Here is a 21529-nt window from a genome sequence, read left to right on the forward strand (position 1 = left end):
GGCCGGACCGGGCCTGCCAGAATTATTTAAATTATGTACAAACTACACTTTGGGCCAAAACCAAAAGTTGAAATGCGAGACACGCGCCTTTGAAAAGTTTTGCTTGTTTTTTTGCAAAGAACTTTTGGCATTCCCTTCTGGTGCCGCTGCCTCCTGGTGCCTCCTGCCGCCTGATTATTTTTGCAGCATTGTTTTGTTGTTCTGGTGTTTTGGCTCTAAGCAAATTGCATTTTAATACTGAGAGAAATGCCTGGCCATTGGCGAGGAACGTGCAATGTCTTTGATCTAATTTGCAATTCCAAGTTCTCTGGCTCTGTGGCATGCCTCAAATGTTTGTGGCGCCGCACCCTCGAGAGTGTCGAGGCATTTGCATTACAAATTCCTTCACTCGGTTCACAGGCTCTCCAAAGGCTACAGGCTACGGGGTACGGGCTTTTTTATTTTATTTAATTAAGGAACAACACGGAACAAAAGCTTGAAATTTTTGCCAGAGCTGATCTCCGGTTTTGTGGGTCCTTTTTGTTGTTTTGTGAAGCCATCTGCTCTTGGCCTTTGATGTGTGTTTACTCGTCCTTGACGAAGTCCTTCTTTCGTTGAGTGTCGCTTATAAATAGGTCAAAGTCCTTGACAACAGTTGTCTCCACAAAAGAGCAGGATTCTATAAAATTATCATCTCCTTGCGCTAATGGGTTTCATCTGTGCGGCACACGCGGCGTATGAGAGTCGAAGAGGAGGTCAAAGGTTGAATTAAATACATTTTATTGATTTTTATTGTTTTGCTCAGTGTTTTTTTTGCCATCCTTGCGGCTCTGTCCTTTGTCAGAGTTTTTTGTTTTGTTTCTCCTTTTGTTTGTCTTATGATTATTATTACAGCATCCTGGAGCTTGTAACTTGCCACAAAAGATGGCAAGGGGGCACAAATATATGAGGTACATTAATCACCGAGGGTATATGATATTTTTTAACAAATATTTTCTTTCATTTGTAATTCAAGGAAATAAAGCCCTTGAAATGCATTCAATTGAGTTTTTTCGTGGGAGAAAAAAAGGTATTAATATTTATAAACAATTTTTGGTATTTTTGGGGAACATTTCAAGATACTAAACAAAAGATGGAATCGTATTTGAAGCAATAAAAACTGACAGGAATTACATTTGAATAGCGATGAAAATAGTGTGAATGGCAAACAGCACAAAATGCCATTCGCATGTACACGAAAAAAGGGATGGCCGTTTATAGTATTCCATAACAATTTTAGGCGATTTCAAATGCGAAAAAATTCAGACAAAATTTAAACGATTTTCGTGTGAATGGCAAAAATTTTCAGAATGCTTGAAAAATGCTTCGGTGGAAAAGCTGGTGGTTCTGCTGCTCGACCAATTTCTGCCTCGCTTTGGGGGTACATTTAATTAGAGCTGGGAACGAGAGAGGGAGAGATGGAGAGGGGGAGAATGGGAGAATGGGGTGCCCATGGCTGCATGATTTTATTATTTTATGCCACTCGTGTGTGTGGCATGTCCGTGTGTGGTTGTACGCGCGTGTGTACCTCCATCGAAAGGTTAATCAAATTTGCCGGCCAATTGGCCCGATGGCACAAACAAGGGTTAACTACGATTTATTAACTTGGCCCAGCACTTGGCCGCAATTAGTTCTGGCCGCGTGGCCAATTTCCCTTAGATAAGCCCCCCAATTTAATCAAAAATCAATATTAACCCTTGCCCCCCACCCCCGTCCAGCTCCCCCCCGTCCTTTACTCTTTTGGAAAGTGCTTTAAAAAAGGAAACAGAGAGACAGCCGAGAGTGTTGGCCATAATTTCCGTTTCCGCCATCGAAAAAAAGGAGGAGCAGCGTGTAAGCAAAAACACAGGAAGGAAAGCCCAAAGAAAATGCCGCAGCTGTTGCTCTCTCGATGACCCACAAAACGCAAAACAACAAGAGATGGGGGTCTGGGGGATTGCTTTGATTCGGGAAACACTTTGGTGCGGGGCTTCGATTGATGGCAAGAGATTTGCCAGAAATTGGGAGTACTTTTTGGGGCTGTCCAGGCTGTACAATACTATCTAGAGAGGTCTTTTGAGCTGTTTAAGGTCCTTAATGGGAAGCATCTTCTGCTTTAAGGCGAAATTCGGAATCATTCAAACTTCAATTTGGAGAAACGAGGTGTTTTAGCAGCTATCTTTGGGTTTTTTCTATAAGAAAACCCCAGGAGAACGCTCTGCCAAAGGAAAAATTCAATCTTTCTACTTTTTCCAGGTTTTCTCCCAATAAAACCCACGTAAAACACCTTTTCTAAAGCCACAATTCAATTCCAATTCCATCGTTCCAGACAAAACGATTAAGTTCCTTATATTTGTTGTGCTTCCAACCAGATTTTGGGTCTAAAATTCCAACTATATTTTATTAAAATATTTTATTATTGAAATGGAAGGATTACACCCTCAATACATGGCTTAAGCGACACAAAGTCCAAGGATTCCAGGAAATCTTCCACCAAAACCGACTGAGGGGTGCTGCTGCATAACGCGTGACATATTTAATCGAATCCGTCGTCTACAAAGCTGGAAATCATTATAAATTATGACCAATGTGGGACTCGTAGAGAAATACCAGAGGCCTCTTAAAAAACTCTGATTTCCAGAACTTTATTCCTGAATTTTTTAGATTTGTTTAAAAAACTTTATTCCCACATTTCGTAGAGGCTTCTCACAGTCCAATTTGTAGAGGATATTTAACCCTAATTTAAATGTAAAACAACTTTTCTACTTCCTAATTCCATTAGCCGTTTCCCCCAGCCCCTTTTAGTCCTTCCTCTGTTCCTTCCCTCTTCCTGCCTTGGGACTTCTATCAAAGTACTTAATTTTTAGTTTGCTTATCCAATTTGCCCGTTACGCTGCTGCCAGCTGCTTTAACTTTTGCTTAACTTTCAATCAATCCTATCGTGCCCCAAAAAAAAAAAAAATGAAACTTGCTGCCTGTCGCCTTAGCCATTTAATTGAAGCCCAAACTTTTGGCAGAGTTTTTCTTCAGCAGGTTTCTGCTTGCTTTTTTTGGGTGGGGGAAATGTCAATTGAAACGTGGCACCACTCGTTGGAAGCCCTGCAGGGTTTTACCTTCCAGGAAGAAGAAAAAAAAAGAAAACTATTTGCGGAGGAAATTGAAAAAGTTGCACTCTCGGCACTCGATTCATAAGTTTAATTGGCGGCAAGTTTTGAGCGAAAGGGAGTTTCAGTTAAATAATTAGAAACAATAACTATAAGTGCCCCAACAACAAAAGGGGATTCGTGGAAACGACTGGGTTTAAGTGGAAATCCTTGGGAGCTGGCGTGAAATATTTCTCAAAATACAATGTCAGACAGGAGCGGCAGTACCCAGAAGTGGCTGTGGCAAGGCACCGCCTCCTCCTCCTTGGAGAATTTCGTATATACTATATTCCGTAGGAAGGAAGGAAACCCTATCCATGCACCCACTCAAACATGCAGCGGCGACAATTTTCTCGAGTAGGATATGAGTTTTCCTTCTTTTTATATTATTTTATTTTATTTTATTTTATAGTTCTCCTTGTCCTCGTCTCATGAAGGCGAATTATTATAACGAGAAATGCACTTGAATGTTGCATTATATATATAAAGGGAGGATAAGGGCAAGAGGCAAACTGTGAAAACTGTGAAAACTGTGGCAGGAAAAACGGTTAAAGGAATGAAAATGAAAATGAAGAGGAAAAACGCTTTGGCGTGAAAAGAACCATCGCACGTTCATAATACTAATTTAATAAATTATAAAACTTTCTGGTTATTTAAAAAAGAAAAGCGATAGAGAGGGAGAGAGGGAGTGGAAAGTGGCGGAAAATTGCAAGTTCTGCTGATTAAACTGAAATGACACACAAAAAAAAAAAGGAGAAAAGTGGAAAATTCAAGGAGGTAAAATACACTCTTGAAAGTGGAAAATTTGCAGTGGAGTGGGGCGAAAAGTCACTTGAAAAAGGATAAGTAGCAGAGTGGAAAACACAAGGACACGCAGACAAAGGAGAAAAAGGGGAAAAAGCGTACAAAGGCCAGGGAGACAATTGAATGAACTAAAAGATATATTTTTTAAACGCATTTAGGAGGACTCAGAGCGGGAGAAAACCCAAGAGATTGAAAGAGAAAAACCCAAGAATAGGTGTGCTTAGACCTTAAAGAGTTCCGCCAAGATCTCAGCTTTGCGCACTCGCTCAGAAGCTCGCTGCTCTAGAACTAGGCTACCCCGAAAGCCAGGTGTTCAAAGAGCCCAACGATACATGGATTTAATACCTTCCGGCTTGAATATACAGCCGATTGGTAGGTTATTCCGCCATCAAGTAGATGTGAATGTTCTTCGGGATTCTGCCTGGAGGGATTTGAAGAGGGGTAGCCCTGTTTAAAGGTATTTTTCCTATATATACAAGGGAATGGTGAACATTTTTGAGGCTGTCATTTAGTTGATATTCGCGAGACCCATGTCAAAGTCAACATTTCTGTTTCGTTTTTCGTCTCTATTTCCATTTCCGCATTTCCCTGTGCAGTGCCAAAGGAATCAGCATTGTGTTTTCGCTTTTGCAATATTTACGTCTGAATTTAAAAACATTTCAATTTCATTTGATTTTCAAATCCCCAACACCGCAACCCACAGGCCACCTCCCACCTCCACAATGCTGCCTCCCCTCCAGAGACCCCCAGAGGGAGTGGTGCCTGCCTGCCACCCCGTTGTGTCATCATTTATTTACACCAAACGTCACGTAGGGGCGCAACACACCCGCTTCATGCAAAAAAAAATCTCCATTCTACAAGCTCATATAGGAATAACGCTGGAGAATATATGTAGATATTTGGCAGTGATCTTTGCAGTGGATACACTGTGGAGATACAGTGGAACTTCTATATAGCGAAATTGATATTTGTATGAATATCATTATATTTTTGATTTGATTTTTATTGTAAAGAAACACTGAAACCCATAGGTTTTTTTATAGCATTACCTTGGAAGTCCTACAATTTTTCTTACTTATAATATTTACCAAGAAAGGTATAGATTATAGTATTCCCATATCAATATAATGTCCAAGAGCTATGTAAATTTATATTAAACTATTTTTGGGTGGGTTTTATTTGAATTTTTCTGGAAAACAAAAATATTAGATCATTTCGAGGAAAATTGCTGCGTTCTTAGAATTTTTTAATTTTAATTAAATTCAATTTATTTTTAATCATTTTTTTTTTCTTAATTTATAATTTTTTTAAATTATTTTAATGAGTTTCAATTAATTTACACTTGTTACGCGTCATACGGCAGCACTCCTCGGTCGTTGAGGAGTTTCTGCTTGGAATCCGCGCATATCGTTGGCTTTGGCTTTCAGAAGGACAAGTCTCTCGATTCTCTTTAAAAATACTCTCTCTTTTAGGTTATTTTCTGTTGCAAACACTTCCCGATAATCATGATACCCTCTCTCTGTGAGGGTATAGAAATATTTTGATGTAAAAGCAGGCGCATTGCGCCAAAAGTAGGGGAACACTGAAAATATTCTGGAAACGCTGCCGCTTGGCTGCTTCCGCCCCAGCCCCTGCCCCTGCCCCAACCCCTGTTCCTTCCCCTGCCCCCATCCCTGCCCCTCTTCCTGCCCCTGCCCCTGCCCCTGCCTTTGACTTTGCCTGCCGCTGCCTATGGGCCTCTCTCCTTCACTGAAAAACAAAGCCAAACCGCAATGTTTTTCGTTCGGTGGCTGCTGCGACTGCCGCTGCTCCGCAGAGGCAGCACAGTGGTTATTGTGGGCGTGGCAAACAGTGTTGTTGATATTTGCACAATGCTTTTCCGGTGGCGGTCCCCCCCCCAGGGGCCTCCCCGCACAGTTTTGCATGCCCAGTGCCACGCCTCTTTAATTAAGAAAAAGAAATGTGTCGTAGAATGCTGGAAGCGAAAACAGAGCCAAATGCTTATCAGTTTTTGTATGGGCCATTAGGCACAGAAAGCGCCTGGAAATTCCTCAGAGCTCGTGGACCAAACGTCTGTCGAAACGTGAGCGGTCGTTAAAGATGGAGGAGCAGTGGGAGCAGCAGAAGGAGCAGCAGAAGGAGCAGCAGAAGGAGCAGCAGAAGGAGCAGGAGATGGAGCCCAGATCTGGCGTTGATTGGGTTGGCATGTTGTGGGCAGTAGAGAGAGAGTAGACACCGGGGCAGACTTCGGTCCAGTCTCTGGGGCACACAGGTAGCGCCGTGACGTCGTGACGTCGCCGGGGGGGCCATAACGCATACGCCGTGTGGTACTTGAGAAAGGTCGTGCTCTGCCGTGGATGTTTACGCTTCGTTTATTGTGCGTTTTACGACAACATGTGCCCCATATAAACGGGGGAGGTACGCGCTTCTTTCTTTGTTAGTTTTTGTTAGCCAGGTTAATGCCCATTTATTGGCCAAGTAGCAAAACAAATACGGAATAAGGAAAATGCAAAAAACGGGAGACGGAACTTTGAACTTTCCGGACAGTCGGAAATTTTTGAATGCAGCTTATAAACGAGTCACAAAAGATGTCCTTTTAGTGTCCTTTGAGTGGACCAGTGCTTAATTTTCCACCCAAAAATAAATCTCTCAAGACTTTTCCCATTTAAATTTCGGTATTAACAGGGCCCCGACCTTTGCTTTATAGTTGGCCATTTTCCTCTGCGTGTCCTTCGAGCAAATGAAGCCTGAAAGACAAAGGAAACCAGGCGGAAAATTGTGCCGAAAGAAGGGTCCACCATTTGGGGGAAATAAAACAAATTAATAATGCTCTCTGGCAATAAAATACTTTATAACGGGGGCAGGTTGCAAGTGCGCCCGTCGGCTGTTTTATGGCCCAAAACAGACTAATTTAACTATTGGTTTGATGGCCAAAAAAAACCAGGGGGAAAGAGAGGGAGGGAGAGGGAGGGCCACACATTCGTTGTATCTTTCCGCTGGAGTGGCATGGATGCGGATGTTTTTTGCGATGATGCGATTTTTATAGATTTTTTTCTGTTCTGTTCTGCTTGTGTTTTGAATTTCAATGAATATTCTCGTATTTCAGAGTTTGATTTCAATGAAGAGCGGGAATCTATTTATTCAGAGAATTCTTGGTGTTTCATTTTCAGAATGAAGAGATATTTAGAGAATTGATGAATATTTTTTGGAAGTTTTTACAAAGAAAATTAATTATTTCCTAAGGGTTTATCGAGTACCAATCTCCACTGGTTGGGAGCTAGCTGGAGGTCTCTCTTTGACTCACTCTAACGGCTAAGCCACACTGGGAGAGAGCGAGAGAGAGAGATAGATATAGAGGGCGAACGTGTGGCACGTTCTGTTAATAATAATGATCCAAACCCAACGTTTCAGTTTCCAAGAGGCATCTCTATGGCTGGCATCTCTATACACTACTATCCATTTCTTCTCTCTCTCCCTCTCTCTCCCTCTCTCTCCCTCACTCCCTCTCACTTTCGTCTCTCGTTGAGTGTGTGTTTTATTGCATGCCTTCCTCAATGCTAATATTGGGGCTAAAAGTTAATTAATTAAGCACTATGCCTGCCTGCCTGGCGGCCATACTTTCGGGGTTTTCCATCTTCCAGCCAGTCTTGAGAGCATTTCCCCATATCCATCCCTATGCCATCCCGTTCTGCGAATATTGCCATCATAAATTGCATTTAATGGGCTTTCCGCCGCCGTTTATTAATTGCCCTTCCATATACGACTACGAGTAGTAGTGGAAAATGTTCTTGCTAATTCTGGGATGCCGGGATGCTGGGATTGGATTTCGTTTTCGTCTTACCTCTGGAATACCCATTATGTGTGTATATCCCATTTAATTAGCTGGTTAATCGCCCGACTCGTTGACTGCCGATAAATGCATTCTCCCCGGGCAGTGCGTTGCCCTTGCCCTTTGCTTGTGACCTTGCGGGAAGAGGGGGAGGAGGGGGAGTGGGTGGGTGGTAAACGATATGCGCATTTAAGAGGCTTTACAGACGTAGAAGGCGTGGGCGTGTGGCGGGTGCTGTTGCTGCTGTTGCCACACGCAATCAAACATTCATTTACATGCACTTCACGTGGCAGGGTCTGCTTTTATTTTCCCCTCCTCCCCCCTCGTCCTCGTCCTCCTCTTCTTCGTCTCGTTTTTGGTTGCGCTTTAATACCCTTCCTTACTGATGAGGGGATTATGGGTTTAAGTTGATTTTTTCAAAGGCACACAAAGTGTGAAAAGATCAATCATTTATGTTTTTATTCCACCAAAAATTGTTGTTTTATAATATTGAACTATTTCCGATCTGTATGCATCTTTCCATCATTTTAAACAGGATTATCCATTAAACCAGTTATGGTCATGGGTTTTTCCAACATCCTTTTGGGATTTTCATCGTTAAAATTCATGTACGGCTCGTGGTGAATGGCCATTCAAAAGTTGTGTGTCAATTCGATTATGGGTAATTTTTAAAGCGAATGGTTACTGTTTCCATCGAAATCCATTGATTTTTTTTATATAAAATCCCTTCAAGGGTATCCCCTGTTTCTTTATTCTTTTCCTTTTTTTTTTTTGGGCAGACCACCCAACCACCCACTCAACCATTCCCCGAGGAGGTCTCCCTCCCGTCTGTCGTATTATGAGTCGACTGCCAATCAACGTTATATATTTTTGTTGGGGTTTTTTTTTGTTCGAATGCCGAACGGCGTAACTTTTACGGCTTTTTATTGTTATTTTGTATTTTTACGGTTTTTTAACAGTAATAATTAATTTAATGTGCGCTTCGCTGTAGGTAAATGGGTTCCTCGGAAGCCCCCCGAAGCACTCCCCCCCCCCCCTCTCCCCTCCCTCGCTGACGCTGTTGTTGCTGATGAATTTCTGTGTGTCTGCTGTTTGTTTTGCATTAGCGTGGGAGAGAGACAGACAGAGAGAGAGAGAGAGGGAGGGAGAGAACAATGTTTTTGCCGCTGTATTTTTAATAAATGTTTTATTATTGTTGCACTCGCATTGACGACCGACGCCCGCCCGACAGCGAAAAAAAAACACTGACAAATGAGGGGTTAATGCTAAGTGCGGGGTTCAAGAGCCAGATGAGAGTTGATGCTACCAAATCTGGTCAGTATATATACTATATACATATGTATGTACGATTCAAGACAGAATTAAACCTGACTTTAAAATAAATTAAAATCTTTGAATGATTTTTCATTGCGAGAGAGGCTGGGCTGCCATGGCAACATTGTGGGTGGACGGCTCACAGTCTCTCTCGCTCGCTCTCTCCCACTCTGTCCGTTGCTGAGCCACATTGTTGATGAGGCGAGATCTGAGGTTGAGCAACAATATCCGACAGGAACATCGACCTTGGACAATGTCATGTCAAGTTGAAGCAGGCACTCTTCGCAGCATGTTGGCAATGCAAGATCTGATGTTGAGCAGCATCGCTTAGGAACTCTAACGCTTTGTTTGTACATATGTTGAGCAACATTCTCCAGGATTACGATCATGATGTGCCGCCTTGCAGATTATTTAAAGGCCAATAAACCAATGCACTATGGTCCGAACGACCACTTTTGTTGGCCAAAATTAATAACTCCCGAACGGAACAAGATTTTTTCATTTAGTTTTTTGTATTGGATACATATAATCAATAAGAAATGGATTTAAGAAAAAAAATGGGTGTGGCACCGCCCCTTTTTTTAATAATGCATATTTAAATTTTTAGTTATAGTGAAAAAAAGTATTAAGCATATTTTATTTCAGAAAACGGCGTTGCACAACTAAAAAAAATTTTGATTTAAATAAAAATAAAATCGTTTAAAGGTTTCCGTAAATTATTGCCGAAATCCTTGTCTAGAAGCAAGGTTAACGCCTCGTTAAGTGAGCTATGTGCCGGCTTTCCGACTGGGTCCTGTACAGCCCTACGAACTTAGTTAGCATATTTGGACATAAAGATAAAGATATTATAACAAAGGCTTGTGGCCAATCCACATATTTTCGTTCAAACATCTTTGAATTTTACCGGCATTTGTTCCGGTATGTTGCCAAACGGTAACAAATTTTCTTGCTGGTATCTTCAAAAGCTTTATTAATTTCATATGATATGTCGCCTTAAGATCCGTTTTCAAATAATTGATAATTTTACCCTTCTCTGAATTCCATTCGGCAAACAAATCTGCATTTTCGAATTTGAGGTTATGCTCTATCAATGAAAATTCCAAGAATTGTGGTAAAAAGTGGCATTTCTAACTATATACATTTCAAAAAGAATTTATTAATCTACGACACAGAAAAGGTTTCAGGGTGGGACTAGGTAGGACTCACTTTGTACACCTTTTCAAAAATTAGTTTTCATTACAAGTTGGCACATGTTGAAGGCCTCACTTTAACCTTCAATTACGAAGACATCAGAACTACTAGAGACAGTTAAAAACTCAAAACATGTAGTAAGAACCCGACAGATTAAGATTCATCAAAAAAATTTAATCAAGTCTTGGCGTTTTTCAATTTTTGAGATATCTAAAGTGGTTATTAATTTGCCACTTTTTCCCTTCACGTGCTTTACTATAAAAACAGTTGGGTTGCACAGCTGATTTTGCGAATGTGGCGCCATCTATGGAAATTTCTGGTACGCAGATTTAATGGTCGATCTTTTTCTAATGCAGAGCGATCAAAACCAGGTTTCAGTTTTGACTTTGAAAAATTAGGTTTTGGCCAACAAAAGTGGTCGTTCGGACCATAGTGCAATGCTTTAAGATAGATTAAATATTAAATGGGTTCCCGCGACCAATATCAGATTACAGGGATTACAGACTCGGATTGACCCAAAAATGTGTGTAAATACCACAAAAGTGCACACATGTGACCCTCAAGTGCGTGTCAGTGTTTCTGGGACCTGCAGCTTTGCAACATTGCAGCCGATTACTTTGAAGAAAAGACTCCCTAGCCGTTTACCCCTGGAATTTTCCCCAGAAAAAGCGTGGGCCTCTTGTTGGTGTCCCCCTCTTACCTCGGATAACCCCATCCTTGAACCTAGAGGCAGAGATGATACATTAATACTATGAGAAATTTAATATAATGTACTAAAATTTCCAAACTTAAGTTTAATTCACGTTATTATGTTGACCTTCGAGTCCTCTGCCATTTCAACATCATCTCCCGCGAGAGGAGCCTCCCGTGATGCTGTACAATTCCAGGCCAGGCCAGGCCTAATCGCAGCATATTATATTTCCTCAATAAATTGAAAGTCTTTCGGGTGGATAGCCAAGGGGTAGGGGGGATTCCTGGTCGTGAGCTTATTAGCACGCACTTAACCTTGGAGCAGGAGCACAACCACGGCCAGGACTCTCGTCTTTTTCTCGAATAAAGAGAGAGAGAGAGCAGACAATAAATAATTGCGGCTAACAGTTGGTGGCCGCCTCCTGGCTGCTCTTCTACGACTCCTCGGGCCTCGGCCAGTGTTCATCATGCTGAAAAATGACCTCAAATTACACTGGAAGCGGGAATGAGATGATAAAAGATAGCGAGAGAGGGAGAGAGAGTAGAGAGTAGAAAGTAGTGGAGCACAGCAGATTGGAGAAAGCAAGTTGACGCTTATAAATTATGTCACATACTTCATGGCGTCCAAGCGGGAAAATTGATCATAACGATGGAAAGGAGCGGAGGAGAGGAGCACTGTGTGCCGTAAAAGTTTTGGCCCCCAACAAACTTTTAATGCGAATCGATAAATCAGGGGACTGTTTAATGTTTAATGTAAATTGTAATTTCTTTTTCTGTTGCTCTGTTGCTGTGTTGCTGAGTTGCTGAGTTGCTGTGTTGCTGTGTTGCTGAGTTGCTTTGTTGCCCATTATCTGGTGACAACTTGTTGAGTCGTAAATAAAACTGCTTCGCCGTTGGGGTGGGGGATGCATCTGGCAATCTGTCTCCTGGTGTGGATCCACTGGTGTATCCCAGCCACTCAATTAGCCAGACAGGGAACGTTGGAACGTTGGAACGTTGGGCGCCATTGCAGTTGTCAGTCTTTGACAAATTGCATTTGTTGGCCAAAAAGGGGTAGGGCTTGCCCCTGGTCGGACACTGCGGAAGTGGAAGCAATTTTTCTTATTGATTGGTTTTAATTAGAAAAACCATCAACCGCAAATTAGCCTTGCGATGGCTTCATTAATAAGTTTTTATAGCACTTTTCTTTGCGCCATTTCCGCCTTTCTTTTTTCCATTACTTTTGTTTGGACGCGTTCCGCTCCACACACACACACACACACACACACACACGTACACATGCCAATAATAATAATAATAAAAATAAAAATAAAAACCACTCACATAATACGATTTATTTGTTTTGGAAAATGTTTTCTTGACTTTTTGCCCGCTGGCCGTCTGCTGTCTGCTGGCTCTTTCCATCTGCGTTTTTCGTTCCCCATCGATGGACAAGTTTTCCTCATTGGAAATGTGGTGTTGTTTCTGTTTTTACGCCTCGTCTAATAATTGCAAAAACTTTACAAAAAACTTTTTCGGACGCTTGTGTGCCTTTTGCCCGAGCAGGGGGGAGCGGAGCGGCATTTAGGCCAGATGTCCAAATGTTTGCCGTTTCTCATGGCCATTTAGGAGCGAAAGGGGGAAGCACGAGGCCAATCAGATAATAGCATTATTGGAAAAAACTAAACTTTCTTGACTATGAAGCAAAAATGCCATTAGAGTTGGTTGTGGAGTTCAAGAAATTGAAATGTGTTCGTCTCAAAAAGTTCAAAGTTGGCCAGAAGTTCTTTTTCGGCAAGTTATTTTTAGTTTTAAGATCTCTTTCAATGATTAATTTATACGACAGACAGTTATTTTGTGCAAAAGATTGAGAGCGAATTCGTAACCAGGCGAATTTCCAATCGTCATAGGAAAGCGCGCAATTGAGAGCAGAATGCAAGAACCATGATAAAATTATGCAAGGTGGTCCGCTCTCGGGTCTTAGCAGAGCTGAGAGCGGTTTGATGAGAGAGAGAAGACCGAAGTTTGCTGTTGTACCAGAAATGAATAGAGAGCGCGTTGCCGGCGCCACCTTGTGTGGACTTTTACGATCGAGAACGAATTCCTCTCTCAAGCTCTTCTCTGGGCACGCAATTGCGAGCAGCAAGCAACAACGAGCGAAGGGAGGGCGAGTGCAAAAGCACGAAGCAGCACATCGGCGAAATACGAGCCGAGCCGACGAAAAAGGGTTTATTTAGGAGCCATTTGGCACATATAATAATTCCAATAAAGCCTCTTCGGGTCCCCCCACTGAACATTCTGCCGCTTCATGCAAATAAACCTTTTGACATTTTGGTGTATTTAATAAACTGCACATGCATCATAGACTTTGCACTATAATCGCATAATCCGATTCTGGGGCATGTGGGCGCCACACACGCACATACACGCACACGCACACACATATGATATTTACTTTAGTGCTTCGTCTGTCAGCTAATTGTTACTTGGGCAAACTTTGTTAAGCCCCCGTTTTGAGTGGCGTTCCGTTCTCCTCCTCCACTGAAAAGTCTACGCTTTGAGTTAACTTTTAGCCCCCCCTCGCTCCCTCTCCCCCCTATAACTTTTTCGCCAGTAATTTCATTTAACGAAAAGGAAGAGGCAGTCGAGGAGCGTCCTCTATGGCTCATCCTCAACCTCCAGGTGGCGGCTTATCCAACAGCTTGAATTGTGGCGGTGGCTGCCGCCGCTGCTGCTGGCCCTTCAAAAGTTTTTGAGTTTATTTTTGCATAATTGCACTGAGACTAAATTAAATGCTCTCCCAAACCACCCCCCACCCCCTACCCCCTACCCCCAGAGAGCGAGCAAAAGTTTTTGGCCAAGAGAACAGACTGTTGCCAAAGCATAAATAAGTGTGTCTAATGCTGCTGCTATGCTGCAAATGCCACAAAAGTTAGTTCAAGTGTGTGTGTGGGTGTGTGGGGGTGTTGCATGTCCAGGTCCTTGGGGAGTACATACCTCTGTGGGGATTACTCAACTCCTTACGAATGTGGATATTTGTCTGTTGGAATTACTGAGGCGAATATCCATGTGTGTTGCCACGCCCCATGATCCGGCGCAGACTGTCTGCTATGTGTGTGTGTGTGTGTGTGGGTGTGTGTTTCCTCCTTGAGCAATGGATTGTAGCATACTTTCCCGAGCAGAAAACACACACATGAATGTGGGCACAATTGCTGCAGGACTCTCAACTATTTTGTTGTGGCATTGTTTCTTTCCACTTTGTTGGCAACATTTTATACTTGCGATTTTCGACTGCTTCTGACATTTATGGCCCCTCTGCCTGCTGTCCGGCTATCCACTTAATTTTCTTGTTTGATTTTATGGCCTTACTATTATCGAGGCAGCCCCCCTCTCCCCTCCACTGAGGATATAGTGATTTATTTAGTGTAATGAGTGGAGGAGAAAACTCTTTTTAAAGAAATCTTTGATGTAGCCAGCCCCTTCCTCTGGTTGTTGCATTTTATGCATTTCACATTGGAAATATTGTTTTTATGGGTCGTTGCAAGTGCAAATAAAACAGAATTGCCAGCAAGAGCAAACGAAGCTGAAACTACCAGCAGATGTGGGGCATCCCATGTAGCAATCAAAGCACACGTACGTACATAGATTCCCCTGCTCTTCTGTCTGCTCTTGTTCCACCTTTGGCACTCCCTCTCACATGTCAGACGAGACGAACCGAAACGAGAGAAAATGGCATTCAAATCATTGTTCATGTACCCATTGATTGCTGGTGGGTGGATGGGTGGCTGGGCGGCTGGGGGGGGGCGTATAAACCAATTGTCGACAAAGGTCTTAATCGATACGTATATCTATCTTTTTAGGCGGTTCCGACAGCAACAAGGGAAAGAGTAAAAAATGGCGCAAAATATTACAATTTCCACACATATCGCAATGCATCAACCTGAAAGACAAATTAGGTGAGTGTTTGCCCATCCCCCCCGGGGGGAATCCCCTGGTTCCGAATAGCATATAGTAATACCGTGTATATCCAACAGATATAAGCTATGGCTACGTGATAGATCAGCAACCCATTGGTCGTGAGCTCTTTCGACAGTTCTGCGAGAACAAGCGGCCCATCTACTTTCGCTATATCGTTTTTCTCGAGCAGGTGGTCAAGTAAGTGATTGATGGATTGATAAAGAGACTTGGATTGGATTAACCATTGACTATATTTTGTAGATACGAAATCGAGTACATTGTGAATCGCATATTTATGGGCCATGACATTGGACGGCGCTTCCTGGATGTTGAGCCGCAGCTGGAGCTGCGCAATGGCGGCGGTCTGGGCGGTGGCGATGCACTCGATGCGGAGACACGGGAGGAGCTGCTGCTCAACAGCAGCAATGCCAATCCAACCGAAACAACAACAACAACAGCTGAGACTGAACACTGCAACAATACCACCGCCAACAACTGCAACAACATCACCAGCAACAGCAACAGCAACATCAATCACAAGAAGCTGGACACACGCAACCATAATGGGGACGACCATGCCACTGCCGGTGGCAACACCGACGACGGCGACGAGGGCGTCGAGTGCGGCGACAGTAATGACGATGCCGCCGCCGAGAAGGCGATCAGCGCTGGTGGAGGCGGAGTCGGAGTCGGAGGTGGTGGCGGTGGTGCCTCTGGCATTGGAGGATCTGCGGACGAACTGGTTCTGGACGTGCTCAACGATGATCTCATTGCGCAAGTGCGTAACAAACTGAACTCCGGCGGCAAGGACATCTTTGTCCAGTGCGTCAAGGCGGTGAAGGCGTTCCTGGCCGGCGAACCCTTCCGGGAGTTCGAGAACTCCATGTACTTTCATCGGTAAGAGCGGATTAGCCATCCATCTAGCGAGTAAGCCACGTTAATCCTTCCCGTTCGCTCTCCCTTCCAGATATCTGCAGTGGAAGTGGCTGGAGGCGCAGCCCATAACCTACAAAACATTTCGCATGTATCGTGTCCTCGGCAAGGGGGGCTTTGGCGAGGTCTGCGCCTGTCAGGTAGGCCACAAGCAACGACTGACCGCTGTCTAACCCTCTAACGTTGTTCCTTCGGCCTTTTTGCAGGTGCGGGCCACAGGGAAAATGTATGCGTGCAAAAAGCTGGAGAAAAAACGCATCAAGAAACGCAAGGGCGAGTCGATGGTGCTCATCGAGAAGCAGATACTGCAGAAAATCAACTCCCCCTTTGTGGTGAATCTGGCCTATGCGTACGAGACAAAGGACGCCCTCTGCCTGGTCCTGACCATCATGAATGGTGGGTAGAAATGGCAATGGCAGTCGACTGCAGTTAGGGTCTAATTAAGTGTTGGACTGGACACTCAATCGGTTAATCTTGTTAACCATTCCAGTCCCCATGTGTAGCCCCATGTATTCCGTGTCCTTTAGTGCCAATTAAATGAGTGTCCACTTGGCTCCTGCCGTTTTCTCTGCTCATTCGTTCATTAATATGATAACAAATGCATGTGTAATCCCATCCCATCCATGCGATGATTGAGTTTGCGATTTTAATTAAATTCCTGCATTCAGGCTGCTCGCTCAATGCCATGCCCGCTCAGAGAAGTCATTCAATTCCGTCCATCAAGCCATGGACCTAATTGAATTTGTACACAAAAGCCAGTGTCCTGTTGCCACAAAGAACGAAAGATAATACTTTGGCTTTGGCCCGGACCGGACCGGACTGTCAGCCCTGAAAGGGGCCTTTCATTGTTTTCCATCGGAATGCCAATCAAATGATTACTCTCCTTTTGCAGGCGGCGATTTGAAATTCCACATTTACAACATGGGCGGGGAACCGGGCTTTGAGCTGGAGCGCGCCCGGTTCTATGCCGCGGAGGTGGCCTGCGGGCTGCAGCATCTGCACAAGCAGGGCATCGTCTACAGGGACTGCAAGCCGGAGAACATACTGCTCGACGATCACGGTCATGTGCGCATCTCCGACCTGGGCCTGGCCGTCGAGATACCCGAGGGCGAGATGGTGCGGGGACGCGTGGGCACAGTGGGTGAGTCATTTGGATGGCAATGGAAATGGGCAGAACAAAGCCTTATTGTTAAATCTCTCTTTCGATTTAAAGGCTACATGGCGCCGGAGGTTATTGACAATGAGAAGTACGCCTTCTCGCCGGATTGGTTCAGCTTTGGCTGCCTGCTGTACGAGATGATCGAGGGCCAGGCACCATTCCGTATGCGCAAGGAGAAGGTCAAGCGTGAGGAGGTGGACAGGCGCGTTAAGGTAGGAGTAGGCCTACTCGTACCATAGGACTCTAATCGAAGCCCTTTCCTTTGCAGGAGGATCCCGAAAAGTATTCGAGCAAGTTTAGTGATGAAGCCAAATCCATGTGCCAACAGCTGTTAGCTAAATCGATAAAGCAGCGCCTCGGGTGCCGCAACGGGAGGATGGGCTCCCAGGATGTGATGGCCCATCCGTTCTTCCACTCCACGCAGCTGAATTGGCGCCGCCTGGAGGCTGGCATGCTCGAGCCGCCATTCGTGCCAGACGTGAGTGGGCCGGGCGAGTCATTTGCATACGACATTGTTTAAACTAAATCATTTTGCCCATAAATTGCAGCCGCACGCCGTTTACGCCAAAGATGTGCTCGATATTGAACAGTTCTCGACGGTGAAGGGCGTCAATATCGACGAGTCCGACACGAATTTCTATACGAAATTCAACACCGGCTCGGTGTCCATTTCATGGCAGACTGAAATGATGGAAACGGAGTGTTTTCGCGAGCTGAACGTGTTCGGGCCCGAGGAGTGCCCGACGCCAGATTTGCAGATCAATGCCACGCCCGAACCGGACAAGGCCGGGTGCTTTCCCTTCCGGCGGAAGGTAAGAGTAATGCCAAGAACTAAATCCTCTAAATCTAAGCTGTTTTTCTGTTTGCAGAAGAAGCAGCCGGCACGCACACAGCCCATACCCATTCCTGAGCATCTGTTAACCACTAGTCACAGCGTGTCCTCCACGACGGTGGAGAGCTGATAGCATAGACTGGCCTCTGAGGAAGCCTCTACGCGTACGCCAATCGTAGTAGATGTCGACACATAGCACAAAATGCGCAAATTTACCCCGAAATAGAGGTATTCAACAGCAGCAGCAGCACAACATCGTAGCACAACCTAAAAAAAAACTAAAAAAAAACTAAAAAAAAAATAAAACAAAAAACCAAAATGGGTTTCTCTCCTCAGTTGACGCGCAAGAAGCACTTTTGAAATTGTATTTTTACATCAAATTTTCTAATGAAATTGCAAGCTGATTTCACACACAAACACGCATAAGTATAGTATCTTTATAAATGTTTCCAAAAAGACTCTTTCACACACTAGAGCGTTACTTAATTGAAAATGTGGTATGCATAGAATCCTGTACCACTTTACTAAACTTGGACAGACGACAAGCCACGCTGGACAGGACAGCCGCAAGCCGCAGGCCGCAGATTGGTTTGCCATAGCACCCCCAAAAAGATAATGTTACTTAAATGCAAATGCTATACCTAGATATATATATATATAAAATTGATCACCCTATTATACGCAGCAGCAGGCAGCACTTTGGATTGTAATATTTGTAAAGTAGTTTGTGCTCAACGGGGGACACACGCACTGGAAGAAGGAGAAGGAGAAGAAGGTTCTTCTAGTTAGCATTTTGTAGGGCAGTTAAGCAAATGACATGAATACTCGAAAATACTTGAATGCATTTTTAAACAAATACTTAACAAACACACACACAAATACATGCATAGACACACATACAGTACGTAGCATAAGCATACACGTGTACATACTCGTATGTGAGAGGTGTACATTTTAAAATTATTTATACGACTTTCCTAATTTTAATTGCCGCACACTTTTGCTACGCTTTTCATATAACATATAACATATAACATATGTATGTATTGTTCTTGGACTCTATTTTTCTGTTGCCTAAGTTTAAGTTGGCCCGAAGGCCTCCCCGCCCTGGGAGGACGTTATTACTGATATTTGTTTCGTCGTCATGCAATAAATTAACAACAAATTACGCTAACTAATGCTAATTCCTGCGAGATATCGATGTCGGCTAGTGTCTAAGTTTTGTGTAAACGTGTAGCGTAGGCATTTTGTAATTAGCAAAAACAAAGGAGGTGAAACGAAAGAAAAGAGGATAACCAATTGGAGAATTTATTATGTTAATATTGAGAATTAATTATAATTATTGCAATTGTTGGCCTCATCGTATGGGATGGCGGCCAAGTGCAACGTTTAGTTCCAATTCAATTGATTTTAGGCACAACTAGCAAATTTAAGGCATACATAGAATTGAACAACTACGAGTACGAGTAAAACCAGCACAACAGAACGAAATGAAACGCATTCAAAGCAGACAGAACCGAACAGAACAGAACAGACAAATGCCATCAGCAGGCAGCAAGCAGCCAGGCCAGGCCAGCCACGCCACGCCCCGCCCCGCCCCCAAACTCACTCACTCAATTTAGCACTATAGCAATAAAGGAAAACCAAACCGAGCAAGCGCCGAAATATTTATCTATAGTAATTAAAGGCATATTTATAGAGCATCGTAAATCGTAAATCGTAAATACCAGATATACATACTACATGCATACATACACACATAAATAAATCTACCCTCTAAGCGAAAGGAAATACAAACCAACACACAAGTCAAGAGATGAACATTCAAAAACAATAAACGTATTTAACTAACTTTTTGTCTTCTCTTTCATTCAGTTTGCTCAGCGAAGAATAACTCTATTTGTGCTCTTGAGTTGACAGTAAATCAGAAAATACCATGGGCGTACATTGGCCGACATATTCGCAGAAATTCATTTCTTGTATCTGCCACTGAGCTTATAATTAAACTGGACGTCTGGTTTGTCATCTCCCATATTGTCTAGTGGTTAGGATACCCGGCTCTCACCCGGGAGGCCCGGGTTCAATTCCCGGTATGGGAAACTGTAAAAGGTTTCATTTTTTCCTTTTTTTTTGCCAATAACCATTTTATTTAATATCTTTTAGTGTTGGATTTATATAAAGCCTAGTTAAAAAATTGAGACACTGATCGGAGAATATTTCATGCCAAATGTATGAAAAGTGTAGCATACTTTTGCGCTGAATCCTCCTTAGTCCTTTAGTTACAGACAATTGCATACTTTCAGGCTGGCCGTATCTTTTGGGATGTGATTTGTACAGTCGAATATGGAATATAGCGAATCTCATGAGGTATTCGTTATAAGGAAAGTTTTTAATTGATTCCCCAACCTAAACGATGTATGTTATTTTGTATTTTATTTCATACCACATCACCTGTTAAAACTATCTTAAACGCAACTTAAACTATATTTTAAACCACAATGGCGAACGTCGGCAGTTGAAAATCCTCGTCGTTTCGTGGACGCCCGTATAATCAAGAACGCATTCGGCCCCGTTGTTCTCGAAGGATATTTCGCCCAGCTTGTACTCAGGATTGAGGGCAACCCGCAGGATATACCGCCGATTGACCGGCACCCGGGTCACGTCCACCCACTGACAGTCGAGGACATCGGTGTAGGTGTCTGAACAGCCCACAGAGATGCCTACCAATAGATGAAGTTTCGGTTAAGAAGTTGCTCCATGACGACAAACGATTCGAACTTACCCTGAGTGGTGTTGCCACAAGTGTACTTCCTGGAGAAACCGGGCTTGCACTCCGTGTCCATCAGGCAGAAGGAGGCCTTGTGCCCCTGGGCCACCTTCTTGTAGTTCAGATCGTACACATCGAATGTGGCAAAGACATTCATGCTGTGGTAGTGCCTGTGGCACTGATGCCACACCCAATCCTTGTAGTTGGCATACGGACTCACGTCCGCATTTCCCACATTGGTGGCCTTGACGGAGAAACGCAGCAGGATTCTCTCCGCATGCGGCTTCGTTTGCCGTATGACGTACGCGTCCGCCGACAAGCAGTGCTCCTCCATGGCGCAGGTGAGTCGCGACATGGGCACCGACTCCAGGCGGGCGGTTCTTTCAATGTCGGCAAGGCCAATTTCCAGATCCGCCGAGTGGCGTACGCATGCCACGACGGTTATATTCCTATTCCGGGCATCACAAATGTTCGGATAACGCGACTCCCGCGTGCATTCGGCCAGGCGACGCTCTGTGCCACGACAGAGGGTGCCCACCATGGCCCAAGGATACCTTCTGTTGTCCCCATGCTCCGTGTTCTGAGTGGCCTTTGAGGCAAAGCCTAGTCCCAGCTGCCGGCACACGACATTCGCCTCCCGCATGCTCCAACTGGTGCTGCAAATGGTGCCCCAAGTGGCGCCAAAGTCGAAGCTCACCTCGACGCGACCCTCCCTCAGAACTCTGACCCCGCCGCGAGTTTCCTTATTGGTGGCGAGCCGCACCATCATGTTCCTGTGATTGTTCTGGACGTTCAGGCGACTGTTGGCTCGACAGCAGCTCAATCCGAGCACCAGCAGCAGCGGCAGTAATAGGAGCAGGCGTTGCGATTCCATGGCTAATCAGGTGGCTTCTGGCAAGGGGCGCTAGACACTCAAGCGGCTTTAAAGCTAACC

The 21529-nt window shown here is 44.1% G+C and overlaps 2 protein-coding genes and 1 non-coding gene across 3 annotated transcripts in view; 2 read left to right on the top strand and 1 right to left on the bottom strand.

The window, feature by feature from the left end:
• The window catches only part of Gprk2 (G protein-coupled receptor kinase 2), a 39552-nt gene extending 19873 nt beyond the window's left edge, over nt 1-19679 (top strand). Inside the window, exons 2-11 of the mRNA XM_033377301.1 lie at nt 14808-14903; nt 14982-15102; nt 15166-15801; nt 15872-15977; nt 16044-16233; nt 16730-16978; nt 17051-17208; nt 17265-17474; nt 17545-17808; nt 17866-19679. Of these exons, the coding sequence (XP_033233192.1) occupies nt 14808-14903; nt 14982-15102; nt 15166-15801; nt 15872-15977; nt 16044-16233; nt 16730-16978; nt 17051-17208; nt 17265-17474; nt 17545-17808; nt 17866-17958 (2123 nt within the window). The 3' untranslated portion in view covers nt 17959-19679. The remainder of the gene's footprint in view (nt 1-14807; nt 14904-14981; nt 15103-15165; nt 15802-15871; nt 15978-16043; nt 16234-16729; nt 16979-17050; nt 17209-17264; nt 17475-17544; nt 17809-17865) is intronic.
• Nucleotides 19680-19855: 176 nt separating this feature from the next.
• On the top strand, nt 19856-19927 carry TRNAE-CUC (transfer RNA glutamic acid (anticodon CUC)). Its single transcript has one exon. It is a non-coding gene; the product is annotated as a tRNA-Glu (tRNA).
• Nucleotides 19928-20244: 317 nt separating this feature from the next.
• Loxl1 (Lysyl oxidase-like 1) lies at nt 20245-21491 on the bottom strand. Its single transcript, XM_001357911.4, has 2 exons — nt 20611-21491; nt 20245-20548 (listed from the first exon to the last, which is right to left on the bottom strand). The coding sequence occupies exons 1-2, from the start codon at nt 21467-21469 to the stop codon at nt 20310-20312; spliced, it is 1098 nt and encodes a 365-aa protein (XP_001357948.3). The 5' UTR covers nt 21470-21491; the 3' UTR covers nt 20245-20309.
• Between the last annotated feature and the right edge of the window lie 38 nt (nt 21492-21529).

The sequence above is a fragment of the Drosophila pseudoobscura genome, chromosome 2 (assembly GCF_009870125.1).
Source record: "Drosophila pseudoobscura strain MV-25-SWS-2005 chromosome 2, UCI_Dpse_MV25, whole genome shotgun sequence".
NCBI lineage: Eukaryota > Metazoa > Arthropoda > Insecta > Diptera > Drosophilidae > Drosophila > Drosophila pseudoobscura.